This window comes from Apteryx rowi, unplaced genomic scaffold (genome assembly GCF_003343035.1).
Source record: "Apteryx rowi isolate R43461 unplaced genomic scaffold, aptRow1 scaffold_192, whole genome shotgun sequence".
Taxonomy (NCBI): Eukaryota; Metazoa; Chordata; class Aves; order Apterygiformes; family Apterygidae; genus Apteryx; species Apteryx rowi.
Window position 1 is genome coordinate 417,459 of NW_020448219.1, and position 23,945 is coordinate 441,403.

At 41.1% G+C, this 23,945-nt stretch overlaps 1 protein-coding gene across 2 annotated transcripts; it reads left to right on the top strand.

Moving 5' to 3' along the window:
• Positions 1-3,501: 3,501 nt before the first annotated feature.
• Positions 3,502-9,512, top strand: ESM1 (endothelial cell specific molecule 1). Of its 2 annotated transcripts, XM_026062752.1 has the most exons (3): positions 3,502-3,808; positions 7,115-7,270; positions 9,412-9,512. In XM_026062752.1, the coding sequence occupies exons 1-3, from the start codon at positions 3,508-3,510 to the stop codon at positions 9,510-9,512; spliced, it is 558 nt and encodes a 185-aa protein (XP_025918537.1). In that variant the 5' UTR covers positions 3,502-3,507. The 2 variants fall into 2 exon arrangements, with proteins under 2 accessions (XP_025918537.1, XP_025918536.1); XM_026062751.1 differs by lacking the exon at positions 7,115-7,270 and having other exon boundaries at positions 3,508-3,808.
• The last annotated feature ends 14,433 nt before the right edge of the window (positions 9,513-23,945 follow it).

Genomic DNA, 23,945 nt, shown 5'->3' on the forward strand with positions numbered 1-23,945 from the left:
CTTTAAAAGGTGGGGGCTAACTTTTCAGAGGAGTCAGATACAACTTGGAGACCCCCACACAAACTGCTTTTCGCTTGAGAAGAGGGTTGTTTGCAGAAGAACTTAGGAAAGTGGTGCTCTGAAGTATCCAGCTGGATGCACAGTTGATCAATACCAAAGCAGTGGTTGCTAAATTCCCTGTAAAGTGCTGAACCTAAGGGTTGAAACCTTTTCTGCTTCCAGAAGAATACCAAACATTGTATATGGTGATGTAATTATGATGTAAACTAGCACCAAGGCAATTTATACTGTAAATTAAAAAAAAAAAAAAGCTTTTTTTAGCACTGATCTGATCTGCTCCAGAAAATCTTCCACACTTAAAGTGTATTTACTGCAAGTTAAATAATGGTGCCAGATTTTCTGCTGTTGATAGCTGAAGAAGCTTCATTAACTCCTGTTGCACCAATTTTCAAGGGACAGTTTAGTTCAGGGCTTTACAGGACCAAGCTGTTCATTGGAAAGAAAAACTTAATGGATTCAACAGGTAAAACAACAAAGAAATATTAAAACCAGAGGGAATGAACACTGGATTTATTTCATTACTTAATCAGTGGTCAGTGTGGAAGGCCATATTTTCATTATTTCCTCCAGTGATACTCATGGATAAGCCAGATGTCTATCTGTCCATATTGTTTTCTTCCATTCCATGTATTTCTTGATCCATTGTAATAATTTATTTTGGCTTCTAGCTCCAAGAACAGAATGCAGTTTCCATTTTATTCCAAATAATATTGGCTTGTTGCTAGGGGAGTGTGCTGATTTCTTTTACGATTTCTTTTCCTCACCACATCTGCATGTAATTTTTTTATTTATCATCTCCCTAGCACATTTTCCCTGTGAGAAGCTGAAACATGAAACACAGCCCTTTCAGATCTTGTTTTGTGTTTTAAACAAGGAGCATTTCCTAATTATATTTATATAAAAGGATTTTAACAGCCTTTTTTATTTCCAGGCGTAAATGCCTACCTGCGTGTGTGGATGGGTCTGCACCCTTTTCTATTATCTCCTCTGAGTGAGTAAGCAGGTGTGAATTTAAAGGCAGGTATGAATTAATTGGGTGAGTCAAGTTGGGTCTTCCCCAACTCCTCATTACTCCAGACTAACCTGCTGCACTGAGTAACCTGCTTCTTTGGGCTGTTTCACCCTTGCAAGCAGATTTAGCCTGGGGGACTGGAATGTTTTCTGCCCTTAGCTGTGCTCCCTGGCCCTCTGTTAGCATTTAGCCTCTCCTTCCCATTGAGGCACTGCTCCAAGGGGTCTACAGAGGCTCCTCAGCCACCGCAGGTTACAGTCTGACCTATTAGTATAAACCAATGATGTCAATTTTGGTTCGTGTTAATGCCAAATGAAATGGACAGTGGTTTATATTACTCTGCTGAGCCGTGAACTCTGGGGCCATCTTCGCAGGTTGGGTTTTCTTGGAAAACAGGCTTTTGCCATGTTGTGACTGTGATGGGGTCAGGGATAGCACATCCATTTCTAATTTTTCTGCTCAGTAGAACCTTGCACTTTTGTTCCTCTTCAGTTTTTAGTTGYGATCTTCACTTCCACGCTTGAACTATTGCTTTCCCTTCCCAGAGGACAGCTGCACGGCTGCTGAAGATGAGGTTGTCTACTGCTATTAGTTGCTCTCATTTCACGGCTATCAGTAGAGCTTTGTCAGTTTATACCAGCAGAGATTTCAACTCTAACACTATAAGTTTTACACTTTAAATTCACTGACTGCAGTTCTGGGTTACACGTAAAACCAGGTGTGAGCTAGTATATTTAAACAACTGCCAGCTGACAACTCTGATTAGAAGAACTGTATTTTGTGTAACTATGTACTGTGTAACTATGTACTGTTTAAAATGCATGCATTACCTGCAAATATGTGCCTGAGTGTAGGTCTCCCTTTGGCATATGTTAAACAGATTTCCTGTCCTGTCCTGTCCTATCCTGCACAGGTTCTGATATTCACGTTTCCAGAAGTAAATGAACAACCTACTGAAATGCAACATGCAATGTATTGGTTTTCTTATCCTCTTCACAAAAGAGGTGAGCTAAGTATTTTGTTTGGGGTCTATCTATCCTCACATTTATACTCATGAGGGAAAGGCTTTCCTGGTCTCCTGCATTACCAGCCCTTCATTTTACTTGCCAGTCTCCTGGCAGTGTCCTCGGCCCGCTGGGGACACAGGCTTCCCAAATGGCCAGGTGGTCACGTATGAGTTTAGATCTTGATTCTGTTCCCACTAACTTCAGTGGCAGCAGCTTTTGGTATTCAGAGACATATTCATGGTTAGTTTTATTCTTTTTTTCCTTCCTTGGAGATCTTTCTTTAGAGCAGAAATTTCCATCTCTCTGGTGGCTCATCTGTTTTACTGAACCCTTGGGTTGTTTGCTGTTTCTTGTCAAGGCTCTGGCTGGGTGAATAAAGCCTGAGTGGGGGGACGGGGGGGGAAGGAAAACTGAGCCTTATTTTCTGTTTATTTACACTGGTTTCATTCAAGAATAGCATAAGTGCAGCCCATAGGGTTTGATGAGTAAAGAAGTGGTGTAAATGGGAGGAGAATTGGTCCCTCCAGATGCATGTTTGGGCTGTGCTGACAGCGCCGGTGACGGATGGGGTTTCCCCCTTTGGTTGTGAGGTCAGGGGCATCTCATGGATCATTTTTCTGAACTTCCTGCGGAAGATCCCGCAAAATGCTGGTTTCTGTCCGATCTGTTTCTAGTCCTAGCAATAATCTTTGAGTGAAATGTTTAACTCACCTCCACCTAAATACTGATTAAAAAGTCCCATTTCAATGCAAGCAAGAAAAAACTCTACTAAAATATCTGAGCGCGTATGCTAGTTAAATGGCATGATCTTTGTTCTTCAGAGTAACTGGCTGCTTCCCCTCAGCGGGCTATGCAAAGATTTCTTAAAAAATAGAATTCTTTCAGCAATGATATAACTCAGTGTGATTTTCTTCCCGGCTGCAGGAGCTCTGTTTTACAAACAGAGCTGTTCTATCAGCAGTGTGCCCAGTGTCAGAGCAAGCCCTGTCCTGAAGGAAGAAGGTATGTAACCCACTGGGTTTTTTTTGGTTGTGTGTGGGTTTTTTTTTTTTCTTTTGGCAGACGTCCTTGAGCATTTGAGACGGATGTGAGAGAGTTTTTAGTCCTCATGCAAAACAACCAACTAAACATAACAGATTACATCAGCTCAGGCTTTTCAATTCCTGGATGGCAGCAGAGTGCTAATCCAACCTTCATCCTGGATTTCGTGAACTGAAACAAGGGAGGCTGGCAGGAGCTGCGCTGCCGGATTGAGGAAGCTGACGACGGTGCAGCATGTGGGCAACACACTGTATAAAGCTCATAAACTTGTAGGCTGATGTGCGCAGCTCCCACCTTGGATTCTGTACCGCTGCCTCCCGCAGCACCAGGCGCCACGCAGAGCACTAAAACCCRCTCTTGGGGACGGAGCGCTTTCCCCTGCAAGACATGAAGGGCTTCCTGTTGCTTACCCTCCTCCTGCTGCCCGTGCACGCTGGAACTGCTTGGAGTGCCAAATACGCGGTAGATTGTCCCGAGCCCTGTGACAGTAACGCGTGCAAAAGTACCTGGCGCTGTAAGCGAACGGTGCTGGATGACTGTGGCTGCTGCAGGGTGTGTGCGGCTGCTCTGGGGGAGACTTGCTATCGTACGGTCTCGGGGATGGATGGTGTCAAGTGTGGTCCTGGGCTGAAGTGCCAGTTTTACACTGAGGAGGATGACTTTGGTGATGAATTTGGTATCTGCAAAGGTAACAATATTCACTTTGCATGCACCCACTGTGGCAGTTTGACAGCAACCTACATATAGAGCTTGCCCCCTGCTTGAAAGGTCTAAAATGGGATTTTTCTAGCTCAGCCCTTAGCTGAGGAGAAAGTGAAAAATACCTGCTGGTATTAAACGGTGTTCTGTGTAGATGGGACCAGGGTAATTAATGTGAGAATATTGTTTAGACTTGAGGACATCTTTAAGGAAATATGAATGGGGTTTGCTTGGAGATAAGATTTTTGATTGAGACTTTGGAGACCCAGGCACTAGTCCTGATTCTTCCACTGATTTGGCAGCTGGCTTTCTATAAACTGCAAAAACCTTAATCCTGCAAGTCGAGCCTTGTTGCTGGGTGCCTGGGGCTACGCGCAGACGTGGAGGGTCCCTCGGGCACTGCTGCTTGCCTGCCTGGGACCAGGAGCTGGCCCTGGGGTCTGTGAAACGGAGATAACAGCACTGCCCGACCTCCTGGGGACATTGCCGTGTTTAATTTCTTCCTGCCTTTGAGGGGCTCAGCTTCTCTAGGGATGTGGTCAGGGGAGGCAAACGGAGACGCTCCTGCGTGCAGAACAGCGGTAAGGGCACGGAGCTGACTCGGAGATGAGCAGAGAGCCTCTGCTCTCAGATCGCAGCAGGTATGCTGCGTGCCCCTTTCTTTAGTCATAGACCATAACGGCATTTTTCACTTAAGAGCAATTCTCACCTCGTTAGGAAGGCAATTCTTTTAAAGGAGAGAAGGTATTAAATTGCAGAGAGGTAGGATGAACGTTTTCGAAACAGGCTTTGTAAAGTACGAATGCAGTGAGTTTTGCTGTGTTCAGGTAGCACTGCAGTAAGTAGATACAGTTATGCCTCTGAATAACTTCCTTAAAAATGGAGAAGTCTCGAGAGTTAAATATTAGAAGTATTAATAACTCCAGTTAAGGGAATGGCTTAGGGCTAGATGCTGCAAAACCGTTCAGGTTGACTCGCATAGAAGACACATTTAGTTACTTTGGCATATAAATCACACAAATTAATGTGCATGTTTGAGGATGAAACCCCAAATACTCCTTCTTTTTTCTAAAGACTAGAATTTATGTCTAAAAATCATACCTTTTGTGCACCCATCAGAAAAAAGTATGTTACTGAGTAAGTTGACTGACCTTCAGTTTATAAAAAATACTGCAGTGCAAAGTATCAGCTATAATTCCTTTAATATTTCCTTAAGCAAGTATATACTTTTCACTGTCCTCATAGGAACTTCTTTGCAACAGCACACTTAAAATGGGAAAAAAGAAATACTGAGGGACATGAGATCTGAATCTCTGTAGCTGAGTCCTGGAAGCTCTGCAGCAAATATTAAGGAACTATAAAGTAAAATCTTTTTCCCAGTGAGTCAACGGAAAAACTCTCATTAATTTCAATAAAGCCATATCTTGACTTTGAGTTCTAAATTGATATTTAGAGCTTGTATTCCCCACAGATTTATTTGCACTAATTTTATAGATCACTTTTCTATTTTTTTTTCTTTTTTATCTCAGCTCTGAGATAGTATAATCTCTTTCTGTACATATGTGAATTTTATCAGGCAAAGTATGGAGCCAATATTGTTATTTTATCTATCCACATATAGATATGATACCAGATCACTCATTTATTTTAATAACTTTCAAGTTTATACTAACTCACGGAGTAAGGATGGCTAGATTCTCTTCAATCATGTGTGACTGACTTGCTTTGAAGTTGTGGACAGATGGCTTGAACTCTTGTTATTCTATTTCTTAATTCTGAAATGAGTAAAATATGCACAGTATATGTTTCAGAGCAGTTTATGGACCATTAATTAATTCATGTTCTTGACAGTTCTTATCTAAACAGTTTTAAAAGAGTGCATCATATTATAATCAATAGTAATGTTATTATTGTCCAAAACAGACTGGGGAAGACTGATGCTCTGCACTTTTATTGGGAAATCCCCTCTTAATTTCAGGTATTTCTGTCACAGCAAAAATCTGTTCTTGATTCCCTTAAATCACAGGGAGTTATTTGCTAATTTTTGTAAGATCAGTCTCCTACTGAACATCACCCGCTAGCAGCAAAATTGCCTCACATCTCTCAGTTTCATCAAATCGGAAGAGCACTGTCAAGTCCTGCATTATTGCCTTGTGGAACCAAGCACTGTTGGACTCGGACTTGTTTTCCACCGGGCTCTGCACAGCTCTGCGTCCCCCCTCTCTGAGCTGGGCAGCTGAGCACCTGCAGCCACCGGATTAGGCGATGTGGCAGTACCTGCTCCGTGTGGCATGTGCTCCCAGCCCCGCTTGTCCCTCCGGGAGGACTGCACACACACAAACCGTTTTGTTTTGGCAGGATTTTGTTTCTGTTTTACGTGGACAAGCAGCAGATCAAAGAGTGCCCTTGCTTGGGATGGGGAGCATGATGAAGCTCAGCGAGGTCCTCCAGGCTGGCGGGGCTCACAGGGCTGTCCCTAGGAGAGGACAGGCTAGTTTTCCAGAGCCTTTTGTGACCTCTTTAGAGTGTACTTGCTGTTTCGGCTGGAGCTGTAGGTGAGATCTTTGCTGTCTGCCATAGGAAGAGAATACTTCGCTGTAGGAGAAGTCTCCACGCGCCGGCAGGCTCTTCCCTGAGAACCGGCAACCGTTTTCCACCTTGCTTGGCCCTGGCTTTTCGAGGCCGGGGCAGGCAGTTTGCCACCCTGGATAGCTCCTCGGGGCAGGAATTGGCAGCCACAGTGGAGCCTATAGGAAGTGTCCGTTTCAGTAAAACAGCCTCAGCGTTGTCAATAAATTACAGCTCTGAATCACTGAAGTCGTGTAAGTCACACAATAGCATGCCTGAAGAGTGAGTTCAGAAACATTCTTCAGTTGTCCTCTTTTCTAAATCCAATGCTAATCTGTTTAAACTAAAAAAAAACTTCACCAGACACTAGCTGTAGCTTTAACTACATCCTCTGTGATTATGTATTTAGATATTCACATTGCCTTTAATTTGCATTTTAACACCACAAGTGTTTCAGAAAAAGATTACCGATAGCACATTGTAAATAACATTGCATTGCAACATATGCTGTAGGAGAAGAAAGATGTATATAGTGGGTGGTGAGGAAAACTGATGCTTGTTAAAACTGGAAAATAGTTGTAACAAAAGTTGGCATCCTGAAATCCTTTAATTTCACTTAGAGGTTTTCCACTTTTAAGTATATATGCAGACCAACTATTGAGGGAGCTGGTAGTTGGATCACTGAGGCTTGCTTTGCTGTATTACTTCCCAATGTGTCATCTTTCAGAGTGTCCCTACGGCACCTATGGAATGGAATGCAGGAAAACTTGCAATTGTCCGTCTGGCATCTGTGACAGAGTAACTGGRAAGTGTTTGAAGTTCCCGTTTTTTCAACTCTCTGCTTCAAAGCCTCCAGATCGACGAAAAGTAATTTCACACACAGGTAAGACTTCGTGGGGCAGCTGATTTTAGCAGAAACCGCCTTGCACGTGATCTACGAGCACTCTGTGGATGCTGTGCAAGAGTGATGTGTACTTTGGTGGAGCTGTGCAAATAGCTAACAGCACAAGGTACATTTATTTTTCTCATTGGCAGCTCCCTTAACATAAGGCAAGGAATTAGGTGAGCTGTAACACATGGTAAACAACATGTTGAAACTCTAACATAAGCAAAACGCTTTCGGGCTGCTGCATATACTAGCAGTATGAGGTCACTCGTGCAACAGGAGAGCATGCTAAGATTTGTATGAGCCAGTTTAGACGTATACAGCTACTTTGGCTAGAACAGGATTTCACTAGATGACACTTACCAGTGTTACCAGTGGTAAAAATTACATCTTCTTACTATGAAGTCAGGGCTTTATACATTTTTGGATGTCAGTGAGCTGTTTTATGAAATTATTTAGTTGTTTACCACAGTATGTCTCCTGGAATATGTACTTATGTTTAAGATTATGTCTCAAGCTTGTGAAAGATCCTTCCAGAATTTAAAAAAAAGGAAAGTATGTGAAAAAATGGAGTATTTGGAGGCAGAAGGGAGAGATTACTGATTTTTTTTAAAGCTGAGGTTAAAATTGCATCCTCTTTGATTCTTCACCTGAAAATACTGAAGTACATTTAATTGAGTAATGCTAACCCTAAACTTAAACATCAATTAAAATAAATACGAATGTAAACATTTTAAATAAATATCAGAGATTTAATCCTAGCGYTACTGGGAACTTTTCTAGGATTTCACCCCAAAGTCCTTGAATTTTACTTCTCCTCCAGGTGCAATTTGTTTGCCTTGTTCTGCTGCTCTCCTGTTATATTAAGATCTCTAGAGTTTGTTGCCTTAATATAGGGGTTATCTTGCTCCCATTCTCTGTATAGAGAGACTAGAAAGGAACAAACTGCTCATATCACATTAAAAATCATCTTTGAAAAAAACTTTGCAAGTTGGATCGGTCTTGTTCCTTTCTGTTTTTTCTCTGTGGTTATATTCTTTTGCCTTTCTACGTTTGCTTAGTACCAAGGGTGCTGAAATAACTTGAAAAAATATTGTTGTCTTCCTTTTTTTCCTTTTTTTCTGCATCTACTATATATCCCCAGATGTTCCCAGGTAGCCTGTTTTCATCAGTTCCCCCTCCACTTTCTCGCCCACACCCCCCACTTTTGAATCAAACCTTGTGCAGACTCAATATTCAGCCAATGGTCCGAACCCAACTGGGGGAAATCTTCACCCCAGAGAAACAAGTGGAATTTTTGCTATTACCAATGCAAAGATTACACACCAATTTCTGTCCCTCAGAAGTAGCAGACCAGGAATATTGTGTATAGGACGTCATGGGATGGTCACACACGACTGCATTTAATAGTGGTCTTCAGTGGTAGCTATATAATCTAGGATGGATTCTCAGCTAATTATAACAGCTGTGAATGCTTCTATATTTTAATCAGGTGAGTTTCTGGCCCATATGTTTTAGAAAAACACTACGGCTACATCTACCCTGGTAAATTAAGCAGTGCTGGAGAGTGTTCCTGTGTATTGCAATTCGATCACCTTTACTGTCAGACCGCTGGGCAGTGCCTGGCATGCTGGCATGGAGGGCCCCAGGCCAGCTGGCCTCTCTTCCCGCAACTGCAACCAGAGCTCAGGAATTAGCGTGAGCCAGGGACCATTTCCAGTAGACAAACTGGATATCTTTTACCTTCTTCTGGAGGGTAAGAGAGTTTAATGGCATGCATCAGGCTATTCCATGCCAGCTGGCCTCCGGGAGAGAATGGCTCCAGGCCTGTTTAATTTACTACTGTAGGATCCACTGCTGTAGAGGTCCTGGTGAGGATGTGCTGCCTGGTCCCATGTCGTACTGGAGAGTCTGAGAGCTGGAAGCTGAATGCAAGTCACAGAAAACACATCTGTTCTGTGCCATAACTTGGCAGATATTTTGCAACTAGATAACTGGAGACATTCAGGTAGATTCATGTAAAATGGATTATCAACTAAGAGTTTACTGAAGTGTTCCCAAACCCAGAGAAGTAGCTGCAGGAAGACATTTTAGTTCTCTCATTTTCACAAAATCTACCTTCTCTTTTAAATTTTCAGAGAATGACATGGCGTCAGGGGATGGCAATTCTGTAAAAGAGGAATTTGTTAAGGAGAAAGCAATTCGCTCTCCGGTAATGAAATGGCTAAATCCTCGCTGATATTTACTTACACTAATAAGACTTTCAAGTGAATGCATTTCTCACAGATTACTGAATATGCAACAACACACTTTAAGAACTAAGTAGATCTATAACATATGAAACTGTAACCTCTGAAGGCCAATTGTGATTCTGTTTTTCATGAGAAAAATGTTTACTTAAAAATAGACTGTACAGTGTATATGATTTTTGATATTTGTTTTGATAAGTATTTGAACACAGAAATGTCTTGTGGATTGCTGAATGTATAGTAACGTTAAAAAAAACAAAAACAAAAACACAATTCAACCCTCTTCATTTAAGTAATGTCAAAGGCCGACTCTTGCAGCCTCAGGCCAGGAAAGCTTTCACTGAATTCAGTGGACATTTTGGGTGAGTTCAAAACTATTGGTATGGAGCCAAAGTGAAAGAAATGTATGTCAACAAGCCCCAGGATAGAAAGCAATGCCCCTGAGTCACACGACGAGAATAATAATAATAACGTAGGAGCACAGTGGGGTGAATTAAATAAACCAACATTAGTCATTAGTCATTTTCTGGGTTTTGGAAGTTTGGTAACAGTTTCTAGGAGAAAAATATGCCTTTTTCAGGGAGAAAACACCCATCATTTAAGTTTATATGTTGTGAATAACTCAGCTGAGACACTGTAAAAATGTATCGTATTAGGTGGGTATCWAATGTTAAATTCTGTATAGAGAAACAGATGCTTGGTAAATTATGCAGATTTGAAGAGGAGGACCTGAAACTACAGAAGTTGCTTAGTATTATTTAAATGTATATGTCTCTATAAAGCATATGTATTTTGGTGCCATTACCGTGATGTCTGCATTTCATGGGGAAGAGTGGGTCCAAGGCCAGAGGCCAGCGAATGGACCTTCGTACTCTTCATCTTCTCTGCTGGCTGCAGCCCAGCTCTGGCTCAGAGGATGGAGTTTACCTGACCAAATGTAGATGAGACATGGACTCACAGTTAGTTAGGCGATAGAGCAGTCAGACCCGACAGGATCTGGTGCCCGTCCTTCATTTCTTAGTTGCAGGAGCAAGCAGTCCTGTTTCAGCCAGCAACATAACCTGCATGCGCTAGGGAGTCGTAGGAATCAGCAGTCCCTCTTTCAGTCCAGACTGGGTTACATATTTGAAACATAAAAGTCCAGACTGAGATGGGTTTACTAACATGTTTGGAAACATCAGCTCCTCAGATACTGGAAATTAATGTAGTGGTATTGGAGTAAACCTGGACTGCATGTGTTTAGGAACTGCCGCATAGTGCAGAGCAGCCTCATTGGAAATGCAGCCCTATTTCCTTTGAAATCAATGTGAATTTTGACAGCAATGTCAGTGAAAGGAGCTCACTACAGCAGCAGAAGTTTGATGCAGGATCTGGAAACATGCTTTAAAATTCCAATAAAAGAAACTCCAAAACCTTTAAAGAGTCCAAATCCTGATCCAAAGCCAATTTCAGTGAATGCAGGTTGTTTTCACCTATGGAGGAAGTATTGGATCATGCTGTACTAGAATAAAAAGAAAATGCAAGAAAAAGAAAGCGTCTACTGCAGTCACTTCAGTATGGCAGTGCGGGTTCTCTGGCTACAATAATCAGAGAAAAATGAACATAAATCCCAAACTAACATGTACCACATTTTAACCTTTATTGAATGTTTAGGTCTGAGGGAGAGGATTATTATATTTGGATATTTACAAGCAAAGGTATTGATTCTCACCTATTGATATCAAAAGTAATTTCTTTCTTGATTTTAGTTACAGCAAGATCAAACCCATGTTCCTTCAGCAGACTGAAGAGAATTATTTAAAAAGTGTAATAAATATTTGCATACATTATTGTTATTTTGCAACAGTGTCAAAAATGACATTATGGGTTTTTGAAYGTAAATCTAATAAGCTGGTTGGTTTTAAAAAGTATATGATTATTATTGTTCAATTAAAAAACAACTGAAAGCATCACTGTCTATTGTGTCCATCCATTAACAACAGAATAAGATTCCTGACGATGGCATAGCCACTGTGCATGCAGTCTAGGCAAAATTTTGCTCCCAGATCCATAGAAATGGGTTCAAAATGGCTACAACTATTTGAGTAAGTAACTTTGCTGGGGACCGCTCTTTGTCACTGCAGCTGAGTGGCAGAGGATAGCACATGTCCAGAACGGCCCTATCCAACTGTCTTCACCTCCAAAACAGGGTGGCTGGATCCAGACTACCTGCTGGGGTAGGGGATGGTCCTTGCTGGCGCCAGCCTCTGTGTGGAGCCTGGGCAGGCTCTGGGAGTGCTCCCACAGCCAGGCCACCACCAGGCCAGGGACTGCTCTGCTGCCTACACAGGGCCCATGCATGCAACTCCTTGGCACAGTTTGATTTACTAGTATAGGGGTAACTTGTGGATCTACATCTGGCAAGTAAAAGGTGAAAGGAGAAGGAAGGGGAGATCYGCAGACATTTGGGGGACGATTTCTTCTATTTTTCATCAAACTTACAGAATGCTTTTGCATCTCCTCATCAGCCCTGGCGACAGATTGCTCCACACAAAATAGGTTCCAACATGAGATTACAGTGGAGGCAAGTTGCACCCATTAACCTTTGAACATCTGTCTGTTGCCATGGGTAGTGGCCATGGGATTACACTGGTAGAAGGAAGAAAGTGAATGATGATATGATGTGCATGGAACCAAGGGCTGTTMAGCTGCCTCTTCTCTATTGTCCTTCCTTTCTTCTTTCTACCTACCCCTTCACATCTCTCCTGGGTTCCCCTGCACTCTCCAACTCATTTCCCTTGTTTTGTGCGTGTAGACTCTCTTTTGGACTTTTTTTCTTTCTTCACTTAATTCTGTGTGTTTCAGGTGTCTTCTTTTCAGCAGACCCTTCCTCCTCCCAACAAGCCAGAAATCAGCCACAGATACTCTTCTCTCCTAGAGGAAAAGTCCTGAGGGAGATGGTTCAACACACAGAGTGCTCCTGCCACTTTATTTACAGATTTTTTTCATATATTAATTCCAATCTGAATGTGTTTGTACATGGCAAATAGGCCTCATTTCTAGTAGTCTTGATTTTCTCAATTAGTAAGCAGTAAGCTAGTAAGATATGCACATCTTATTATATATTTAATATGCAAAGACACCAATAAGTACATTGTAATACAATATAATAGTTTCTATTATAGTCTGTATTATAGGATGTTGCAGACGCCATTACAGTACAAGCGATATATCATCATATATCTGAAATACACAGAGGAATAGAAAAGTCTGAAATATATTCAAATATATTCCATCCATGATTCAAATACTATACAACAGATATACTGTAGACCAACTTTTCATGACAAACAGCTTTATCAGCTTCAACAGCGCAAAACAGCTTTAATGTACTTTAACGTACAATTTCCTTGTATTAACACATTCACGCAAGTGTTGTGAGACCTATCACAGCATAATCACCCTAATATGATTAACAGCATAAATTTGCCTCTGTCATCTGCTAAGACTTATGGATTAGTGCAAACACACCAAACTATATTTTGAATGAAAATATATTTATTATCACCTCTGGGCATGCTTGATATCTATTTAAATGGACTGTCAGGTCACAGCAGTGCTTTGAAAGTATTTCCTGACACCTGCAAAGTTGGTAAATATTTCCTGTTTTTGTTGTGTCTGCTGAAAATAGGAATTTTACAGAATCACAGAATCACAGAATCACAGAATCGCTGAGGTTGGAAGGGACCTCTGGAGATCATCTAGTCCAACCCCCCTGCTCAGACAGGGTCACCTAGAGCACGTTGCACAGGATTGCGTCCAGGCGTGTTTTGAATATCTCCAGACAAGTTGGAACTGACAATTTGACAGGCACCATGATGATCTCCAGTTTGGCAGGTCGTAGCGTGGTTTCCATTGGCGTTTGTGACTGTCCAGGGGAACTTGGGCCGACCAGTGGGCATCTTCTGGCTTTCTTGCTCTCCCCAGAAGGGCACCAGCACAACTCAAGCATAGTCAGTTGTGTATCTGTGCTCTGGGTGGCCACAGACCACGCACAACCTGCTTGCCTGCCTTAATTTTAGCACAGTGGGTGAGTATAGCAAATACATAGGTGTTAACAAAGCAAGACCTTGTCTCTGAGCGCTGAAGTGTTCCCTCCTACCTCCTGTAAGTGTCAGGTGCCAGGGTGCTCTGCACGTGGCAGGTGYCTCGGTCGTGGTGGGGTGTCACAGCCCTGCCTGGGGTGCCTGGCTCCCCGGCACGCGCCAGCAGGGTCTCAGCCAGCCTCCAGCCCCGGCAGGGCTGTGCAGCAGAGCAGCCGCCCCGCAGCACCTGCACGGCAGGCAAAACGCTCTCTGCACCCAAGCCAACCTCTGTCTGGATGAAGAAAATGACAGAGATTTCCTTAAGTTTATCAGTCCACTGCGCTCCTGATCCTCCCTGGTCCCATCCCATCCACTGCGCTTCCAAAGTAGCTGCAGCTCAGATTTACATGCTGGCTCCCTCCTTACTTTGGAAAGCTATTAAGTAAATATTAGACTGAAATTAAGGGCAACAGTTAATTATGCATGAGCAGATCTTCACCATTCAAGTGAGACCTAGTTTAATTTTTCTTGAAACAATTTAATTCATGTAGTCTTTCTGCTGTCTGCAAACACCAAACCTATGAGAGTGTTATTTGATAATCTACGATAACGGGAATCATATGAACATTACTTGAAAATGTCTTTCTTCCTCACAAGAGAAACATCTATTTTTGAAGAACAAATAATGGATTGGAATGCCATTGAAATCCAAACACAATATTAGTATGTTCCTCAAAAAAACAGGTACAATGCTGAGGGAGAATGCATAAGAGCCCTTGCAGCTGTGTCACACTTTCCTGTTTGTTATTTTTAGTTTTCTATTCCTGCTTTTTATTTTGGAGTTTGCTTTGCTTCCTATGCAGCTTCCCTTCAACTCCTGTATAGCTCTTTCTTATATATTTCAGCAGGCATTTGGCTTTTTTTCTTTCTTTCTGTGTTTTTTTTTTTTTTTTTCCAAAGGAAACCCAAGCAATGCTGGCCAGTTTCAGGAACTCATGTTTCTCTTGGCAGTGGTTGAGTTCTTGGTCTTCTAAAGGCATTTAGGAAATTTACACTGGTAGTTTTCAGCTTTGAACATGATAAGGCTTTATAAGCACAAGAAAATAACAGCACACAAGGAGAATGCAAGTCTGCTATTCAGCATGTCCCGGTCTTCTTTGCGCCTGGGAAACCATTGGTATCCAGTTTATCATCAATGTTTCAGAATGCCGTTAAAAAAAAAAAAAGAATAAAATGGTCAAACCAGGACATTTAAGATATGGGCTCTGTTTTATAAAGAGGGTAAAAGTTTTTTTTTTCTTATTTATATATTGAAGTACTTGTGATCTTGTACAGACTTATACAGCTTATTTATAGAATAGGAAACATTATCACCTCTTAAAACTAGATCACAAATCTCACATTGCTGAGTGTTTTCCTAGCAATCTATGACCTATATTCACAAATCAGTTAAGAATCTCAGCTGTTGCTTAAAAAAAGAGACATTTTTGGAACTTCCTTGTGCAGAAAGACTTGCAAGTGTRGACCCAGGGACTCAGAAATCAGTAGCCACATGTACGATCCAAAAGGTGATGTTAAAAAAGAAAAATGAAACCTTGAAGATTTTGAATAGCACCATGATTTTGGGGACTTGGCTCCCAACCGAAACTGAAAGCTTGGGGCTAGCAATAATGATGCTGTCCAATGGTAAGTATAAAACCAGAGTACACAGCAAAAAGGGTGAAAGGTGAAAGCATCTGTTTCCCTCCATAATCTTTCATCTCCCTGCTCTAAAAAGCCTCCTGGAGCTGCTGCAATTTGGCTGCTACCTCTCAGAATGACAGACGACAAAGGCTGGCTGCCGCGAGCTTGCTCTTCCCAAACACTGCCAACCACAGCACCTTACCACCACCACTTGGGGCTTGGCATCCCTGAAACCGTGTTTAATGGAAACTCTGCACAAATGCCCTAGGCACAAAATTAAATAATTACCAAGACAACATAGGCTACACCTGGGTCCAGACCTTTCCTGAGTCTTGAGGGCATTCAAGTCTCTAACTAGCTTGGCTTGTGCTATCTCAGGGAGATAAGGTGATGATGGTGTGGGGGCTGTTTTCTTTAGATGGTTGGGGTGCAAACAGAAAGAATGGAAGGTGAGATCAGTCTTGGCTGATTCACAGAGGCAAATACTGGGACACCAGAAATCTGATGACTACATAGGAAGCACATGGTAGCTGGTCTCAGCCCTGACATCAGGTAAGGAAGGGTCATCTTTCTGTGCTGCTGCTCACCTCAGGGAAGGGCATAACATAAGAAGAAAGTAAGAATGGTCACATTAGGTCAGACCAAAGATCTTTCTAGCCCAACATCCTCTTTGTAATGACCCGTAGCACCATCCATCTGATCTACCAGTCATTCTCCAGAACCTCCCCAGGATCTGGCACCTTTTCCAGTGACCAGAGAGTAGAGCCTTCCTACTGCTGGAACTGCATGGTGCGGCAGTGGCTGGAGTTAATGGGAGGGAGAGCTGAACAACTCGAGTCTGAGTCTATAATCACTTCACTGGCTACATGTTGGCCTCTCTCATGATATGCTGGATCAAATCTTTTCCTCAGGACATTTAACTTCTAAGGATCAAAATAATATGTCAAAAATAGCTCTCTTGGCTGATAATGTGAACTACGTGGTTCAACTTGTAAAAGTTTCTGTCCATTCCATGTATTTCTTTCTTGCAAACTACTGTAATATCAAAGTACCAAAATGTCTCATTTTCTTTAGTTATGTTTTTAAATGTAGATAGGGAGAGAATAGTTCTTGTCTTGGTGACATTTTCCTCATATTATATTAATGTGAGCAGATGCTGAAGAACTAAAAAACAGTGGAGAAAAGAGAGAATCATATCATGTCATATTCAGAGGACTCTTGTTCTACCTGGAGATGAAGTATTTCTATAATACATGAGGAATTCAGTGGAAGAAAAAAATTAGTAAAAAAATATGAATAGTAAAAAAATTGTGATAATAAATAACATATCTATAGAAATTGACATTTTACTTTATACAACATCCACCATTTTCCTTTTCTATTTGGGTTTATATGTTTTTAAGACTTTTGACCCAATCCTGATTCCAACAAAGGAAACAGGAAAATTCCTGTGACTGAAAAAAAGCAATAATGGCAACAGTAGCGCCGTCCAAGGACTATGAAATTGTGCAAGATTTCACGTGATATTTAGTAGCAGAGCAGGCATTCAAATATAAGCCTGAGTTAAGCATTTAGTTGAGATAAATACCCTTTATTTGCATTTTTCTGTATTTATTGTTTGGATRTTCTTTACTTTCTTGCATACATTTGGATATCCTTACTATAGCTCCCCAATTTTTCAGCCATCTCCTTTCTCTGGAATTCCTTGGAATTCCAGCCAGGTCTTTGTTGTGAGTGAGGAACAAGAGCTGTCCATTATGTTGTGCAGGGAAAATATTTTTTTTTATGAATCAAAAAATGTGTTCTTTATTTAGAAAAAAGCACAATATACCCTCACTCCATGTAAACAATATGACCTTCAGATGGAATGCAGCCAAGGGGTCTATAAATAGTATCCTTAATAAGGAAGGAGACAGAAGCATTTAGAGTTTAATTGGCAACACTYGCATATGGAGAAACAGAAGATGAGTTACCTGTAACTCTTGTTCTCTAAAAAACCACAGATGTAATTTTTATAGAAACTCAGCTGAGTCTGTGCTGACCAGATACAAGCATTTTTCATCTGAAAACAACAGCAGGGAGCCCTATATATTATAAAAGCCTTCCACTGTTGTATGGTGCTTCCTTTGCCATTTCACGAGCATCTCACAGTCTTTAATGTGTTTATCATTGCTGCACCCATAGACAGAAAGGCAGTGTAAATTACTGACGGCAAACTGAGGAAAGAGGAGCCCAAGTGTCTCACCCCTGCCTACACTGGCACTCTGTGATGAAGCACGGACCCGAACCTGCTGTTGCAGGTACTAGGCTAGTGGCCTACATATTCATGGTCATCCTTTCTTCCACAAAGTGCTTCAAAATGTTTGCAAGGCCCCATTCCTACCTCCAGGCATCCAGTGGTTTAACAAGAAGAAAGGTGCCCATTAGTTTAACTTTGGTTGCTATGATTAGGTATTAATATAGGGGGACTTGATTGCAGTGGAGGAGGTGCATTCTCCCTGTATCTTACAGCCTCACAATATTACAAGGGAGCTCAGAGCAAGAGACGGCTGCTGCTGCAGTGTGCTTTATCACAGCTCAGCAACAGTCCGCCCAACAGTCATGAATGTTTCCTCCAGCTCTGGACAGATGTTTGCTTCCAGCACATTTGTGTGTCTTCATGACTGTTTCTCCAGGAACATTTATGTGAAAATATTTTTGTTCACACAGATATTTTGAGAAGAGCATTTCTTCACACAAGCATGTTTGTATGTAAGACAGGGGGGTGCATGTAAGTTTTGCTGACTGATTGGCAGCTGCAATAAAATTTTAGAGATTTCTCAGGGAATATAAACTAACCCACAGGAGGATCCTCTCCACAGTCCCAGCCCATGTACATCTCTGAACCCTCTGGGATTTTAGAAGTGGAAAAGTCCAGAAAGCCAGGTAATAACACCAATATCAGTTCCTGTTGTCTTCCTTAGACATGTTTTTAAAAAGTTGTATTTCCTAGGTTTTATATTATTTCCCAAGCTCACTGCAGTGGCATGGAAAGCGGGAAGTCCTGCTTCCCTCCTCAAAACCAGGCCTGCTTCTCCTTACAATGCAAACAACATCCTCCACATCAAAACAAAAACTGAATAGACTGATCATTAAAGCTGTGGAAAAGCACCAGCTGTCCGGACACATACCAGGACAGCAAATGCTATTTACCCAGGGAGCCTTTCGGATGATTCAGGCCCATTTCATTGTCCATGGAGCTAACTCACGGAACTGCGAGACCTCATTGTCCCGTTCCCTCTCTGCTTCCCTCCTTTTGTTTCAGGCCATTGTTCCTACGCAGACACTAAAATGCTTTGGGACAAGATCAGGTCTTCCTGTGAGCTTACAGAGACTGAAGTACAGCCCCAGGGCTGCGTGGGGCTGTTCAAACCCACGCTACGCTGACTAAAGCACAGACATATAAATCTCGGGAGCTAAACATGCAAACATATGCAAATATGTATACTTGAAAGGTTGACTATAATTTGCATGGATAGTGATGCATCACACCTGTAACTCATAATTATTAGTCAATATTCCTGATATTCTCTGTAGGACTCAATAGCACGAGTTACACTCAAGGAGGCTAATCTTCAGCATATTCTCAAACAGATAACATATTCTATATTACAATTGTCTGCATTACAGCAGCTCTTCAGGATCCTATTTAGTGTTCTTTCCTTGCCTCTTGCTGTTTTAAGGTAAAATCAGCCTCTCTACTATGCTAATTTGTTTCTTCCTGCCTGCATTTTTTCTAATTCTTGTTATAAAAAGATCTTTTTTTTCTCACCACAGATGTTTTTCCAAGGTGCAGCTAAAGTTATCTCAGCAGACAAACCCTGTCTCAGTCACCTCAAATTCTGTAAGATGGAATGACATCTCATTTTAAAACTCATATCATTATCTATTCCCTCTACCACACCACAGAAGTTTAAATTATTTTCTTTAATTAAATTTAAAATGTTTACTTCTTTATAGTATTTCTGTCCAATTCTTCCTCATAAGGGCAAATTTCCTTCCATGTTCTGGAACATGCAATTAAAAAAGCAGAAAAAATTTGAAGCAGAGTTTGAAACTGAGAAGCTTTTAACATTACAGTAAAATGACTGCACCTCCTACACTTGTAATAAAAAATAATATCAATATTTACCCCTTGTTTAATGATTGCATCTTTATCTCTAAAGCACATTTCCCTTTCCTGTTTAAAAAGGAAGAAAGTGAGACCCAAAGTACTGGTATAATATAGTCAGGTTTACCCATCAGATGGGGAAAAGCTGGAAGTAGACTCGGGTCTCTTGCTAATAAAAGCTTGAGATGTTGAAAATCATTTTTTCTTTTAGCTTAAGCCTCCATGCTACAATTTTTTTCCTTGAGGACAAACCGGTGTGTTTCTGCAGTCCTTATCCAGTAAGTGCTTATAGAAGGCAAGCGGAGTTTTGTATGAGAGCAGTAAAGATTGCAAGGAGTCCCTTGGCCATGGTGCCAAGTTTCCAAAGAGCAGCTGAAAAGGTCTCCAGAATCTTTTCTCTGCCACCGTGCCTTCATGAAAGGCAAATATTTTTCTTTCTGATTTGTACACTTAGCACTTCCAAATGTTTTCATCAGCCATGTGAGGCTGTTCTCTTGTTTGAAATAAATGATTCAGTCAAAAGTTGTATTTGAGAAATAGTCTATTACTAACAAAGTACATTTTAAAAAAAGCTAGCAACCTTGTTTAAACTCAGACACCCATTACCATCTGAACAGCAAATCTCCTTATGCTCGGGATTTTTATTTACTACATGGTTTATTAAAATAAGGCATCATTTTATGAAAAGAACTTTCTCTGGGTCTTGCAAGTTGGAATTGTAAATTCTAAATCTAGTAGACTATTTCCAGGTACCTGTGAACGGTGTGGATGCAGCTGGTAATGCTCTCTGTGCTGGTGAAAAACCATCCGTGTGTGTGCTAAGGCATCCAGGACCTATCAAAGCGGCCTGGCAGGGAGCTTCAAGTGGGACCTTCCAAAGTGTGCTGCGGTCTGAGACCATCTCCTAAGGCAAAGCAGATCAACCAAACCAAATACGGACTTCCCTGTCAGGCCATGGTCAGTGTGGGAACGGGACAGGCCCCGGTTTCTGCGATTTGCTTTACACTGCCTGCAGGCAGCACTGCCCGGCCAGCTGCGCGCCTGCCCCGGCGCAGCCCTGCTGTGTGTTGCAGCCACACTACTAGCTCGTCTACGTGTCAAAGGTTTTCTGTTTTAGCAATACTGGCAACTTCCCTTTACCTGAGCGAGAGAGTACTTTTGTTGGCATGGCTCAAATCAGTTCACGGAGCGGAATAAGCTCTGTTGACAGGAATAACTTTTCTTGGAATAATGACAGATCTATTAAGGCTTTTTTGGGCAATTTTCTTCAGGCTCCTAGCCAACGTTGCCATGACGCACTAGGCCACTGTGTAGTGGCAATTCATTCAAATCGTAATGCCAAAGAACCCCTTCTTGCAGGGGAAAGAGACAAGTGCTCTGCTCCCTTCTTGTCATCAAGAATGAAATCATTTCTCTACTGGTGTAAACTCTTCTGGGACTGTACAGCGTTCCACTGCCTCRGCTGAAAATGTATCGTCTTGCTCATGATTTAAAATTCCTACCTAGCAGATTACATTTAAATAGCACTGTTACTGGATGCAATCACAGGAGTTCAAAGTGCAGTGGAAGAAATCAGGTGAGATCACACAAGGAATCAACAAGCAATGCAACTTGGAAATTTTGAATAGTTATTGCGTTATTTTTTGTTAAAATCAGAGTGCTCTGGCAGCCCTGCAAGCTTGGATTCTGCTGAACAATTTTTTCTAGCAAGCCTTGCTGTATTTTATGTGAAATCCAAAGAAAAAATAACAAAAAATACACATCTTGCTATAATCCACTATAAGTGTAAATAGGCATTTTGTACTTTAAAGTGAAGTTTTACAAAGAAAATCATTGCATTTTGCTAAGATAACATTTTAAAAATTTTTAACAAAGAGCTATTTAGTAGGTTCTATATTGTTCTTCATTTTTCCCAGAACGTTGTTGGCAACATTCAAGCGTAATTTGTGGTAATCAAAACAAGGGGCAACTATTTATTTTTGAAAAAAAAAACAGACAACAGATAAAGGATTTCTGTTTCTCTTTTTATTTGTTTGTTTTGTGTGGAGAGGAAGAGTTTAATATATTGTACTCTGAGCCAAAATTGTAAAATGACATTGGCACCAATATCTGAAAAATATTGGAGAAAAACAAAGCTTAAGAAAAGCAAGAATAAATATTTTGCAAGAGAAAAGATAGTGGGTTTTTACATTTTAAAAATGTACTCTTTGCGGTAGGCCTAAATGACCAGGAGCTCTGTTCTCCAGGGGGATCAGCTCTGTGACTGGATCCAATGAAGCACTTTCACGTGGTCTGTTTAAATTTAAGCATATAAGTAATGTTGTAAGCTTTACTCAAATGTTTAACTTTAAAAGTGCGCAGGAATTTCACTGGATAACATGAGAGTGCTCTTCATCTCACAGGCTTGAGACACTGTAAACATCTCCAGAATAAATAGAGTATTTTCACTCCAACACTGTCATTTCTGTGTCAATCTCCTGATTGCTATGACTCAGCTCTCATTAGCTAAATAAATCAGCAGAGGACATCATCACAGCTGAAAGGTCTTCAGGACTTGGACTGGAACAGACCTGTGTTACCCTTTCTCAGCTAAAACTAAAATTGTTTGGAAATGTTAACTGGATTCTAATAGTCAAACCAGGCAAGTTTCATGGAGATTTTTTTTTGAGTCCTCCAATCTTCTTAAACAGAGCAGAGTGATTTTTATATTCACTTTCCCTTTTTCTGTGCTGGGTTTGAGCAGACTTGGAAGTAGTGTGTGAGAAGTCGCGTGCACTCAGTGACAAGCTGTCTGCAGGGAAACATTTGCCAATAGCCTGGAGAACCTCATCCAGCAAAAACTCTAACTCTGGGATTTACACTTTGCTCTCGGGTCAAATTCTGTGATATGAGTAGTTCAGCCTACATTTACCTTCAGATCAACCAGGTTTACTTACTAAGGGACATATGGCTCCTCAGTGCTTCTGTTTGCCAACAACAGAGCAGATAAGAGGAATGCACATTTCACCCATCAGCATTTGCTTACCTAAAATCCCACCTGTGTAACTGCCATTTCAGTAAGACAATTGACTTTTTAACTGCAAAATGGAGATCTTATTTAGATATCTAAGACAGTACACAGGTCCACCTAACATGGACCTGCTGTTTGTACCCTGTACTTTGAAGGCATGGTGGAAAGTATTTACTATTCCTTGTCACTGTGGCTGAGCCCTCTTAGCATTTATTTTACAACCTGGTACACAGAGCACTTCATTTGCACTGCCTACTGCATGCTAGATAACATTGACTTCAGAACACCTTCTAGTCTTTATTTTCTTTTATTTTGATCATTTCCCCTTCTAAGCATGCCAAATATGAAAGCATATGGTTGACCAAGCCTAAACCCAACCAAAGTGGACGCAACCATCCATGCAGAGACAAAGGTGTCCCTGTTTGGTGCCATTTTTTCATCATGATCATTATTGATGTCTCTGCTTCCCAAAGGCACTTAACAACAAAAAACTTATTACTGTGGCACAGAAGAATAATAAAAAGAAATTGCCCAGAGAGATACTAAAAATACCAAAATTGCTGACAGTTATTACAGAGTGATACAACAAAGTACAAGCTAGTCTCACCATCTAAGTGGAAATGGCTCCTGATGTAATTAACAAAGAACAAGAACCATATAGGAACAACAACAAAAAATGTTTCGTGACTCAGAGAAACTACAGAATCTCTCACTTCTCTACCCTGATGACTGATCCCAAATACCAAACTGAGAGATTTAGCCCAGAAGACAACGAAGAGCCTGAAACTTCYTGGAGGAAATGTAATTCTGACTTCCTTCCGCCCTGTCCACCACTTRAATAGAAGATCCAGATTCCTATCTTAAATCCATGTTGAGGAAGGAAGAGCTCTATTAGAATTCTGCACATTCAGATGGTGAGTAATAGCGGATATGACCACTGAATTCAGATTCTCATTCATTTCTAAAACATTTTAAATGAGTCCATCTTTACCAGGTGAACTGGCTCTGATGGCAGGTAAAAGGATACATCTGATGTATGAATCAAATATTAAGTCACAGTTTTATTTAGACCATACTATTACTCCACCATAACTAGAATACAGTGCATAGGAATAGAACTCTTAAGCATACCCCAAATAGGTGCTACTAAAAAGGGAGCATGTTGGAAAAAGTAACAGGAGACCCCATCTGGAGGCCTCTGTGCTTCTCTCCCAACACACAAGGTCCTCAGGGATGACATCAAACAGTGGGAGGCGAGCTAGCTGGTGTACAGGGGAGTTCATTTGTTAGTTTTGARTTTTATTTAGGATGGAAAGAACTGCATTTGGGAGAATGCATGCTTTTATAGTTTGAGGAATAAATGTGCTTAGGGAACAAAATCACATTGGAAGTTTTTTTATGGTTTGTTTAATAAAACATCTGTGGTTTTTTCACTTTTTTTTTTTTCCAGTGGGATTTCCAGAAAGAAAAAGCAATTTTGTTCAAGTTGTGAAATCTTAAACTGATACTGTTTGGA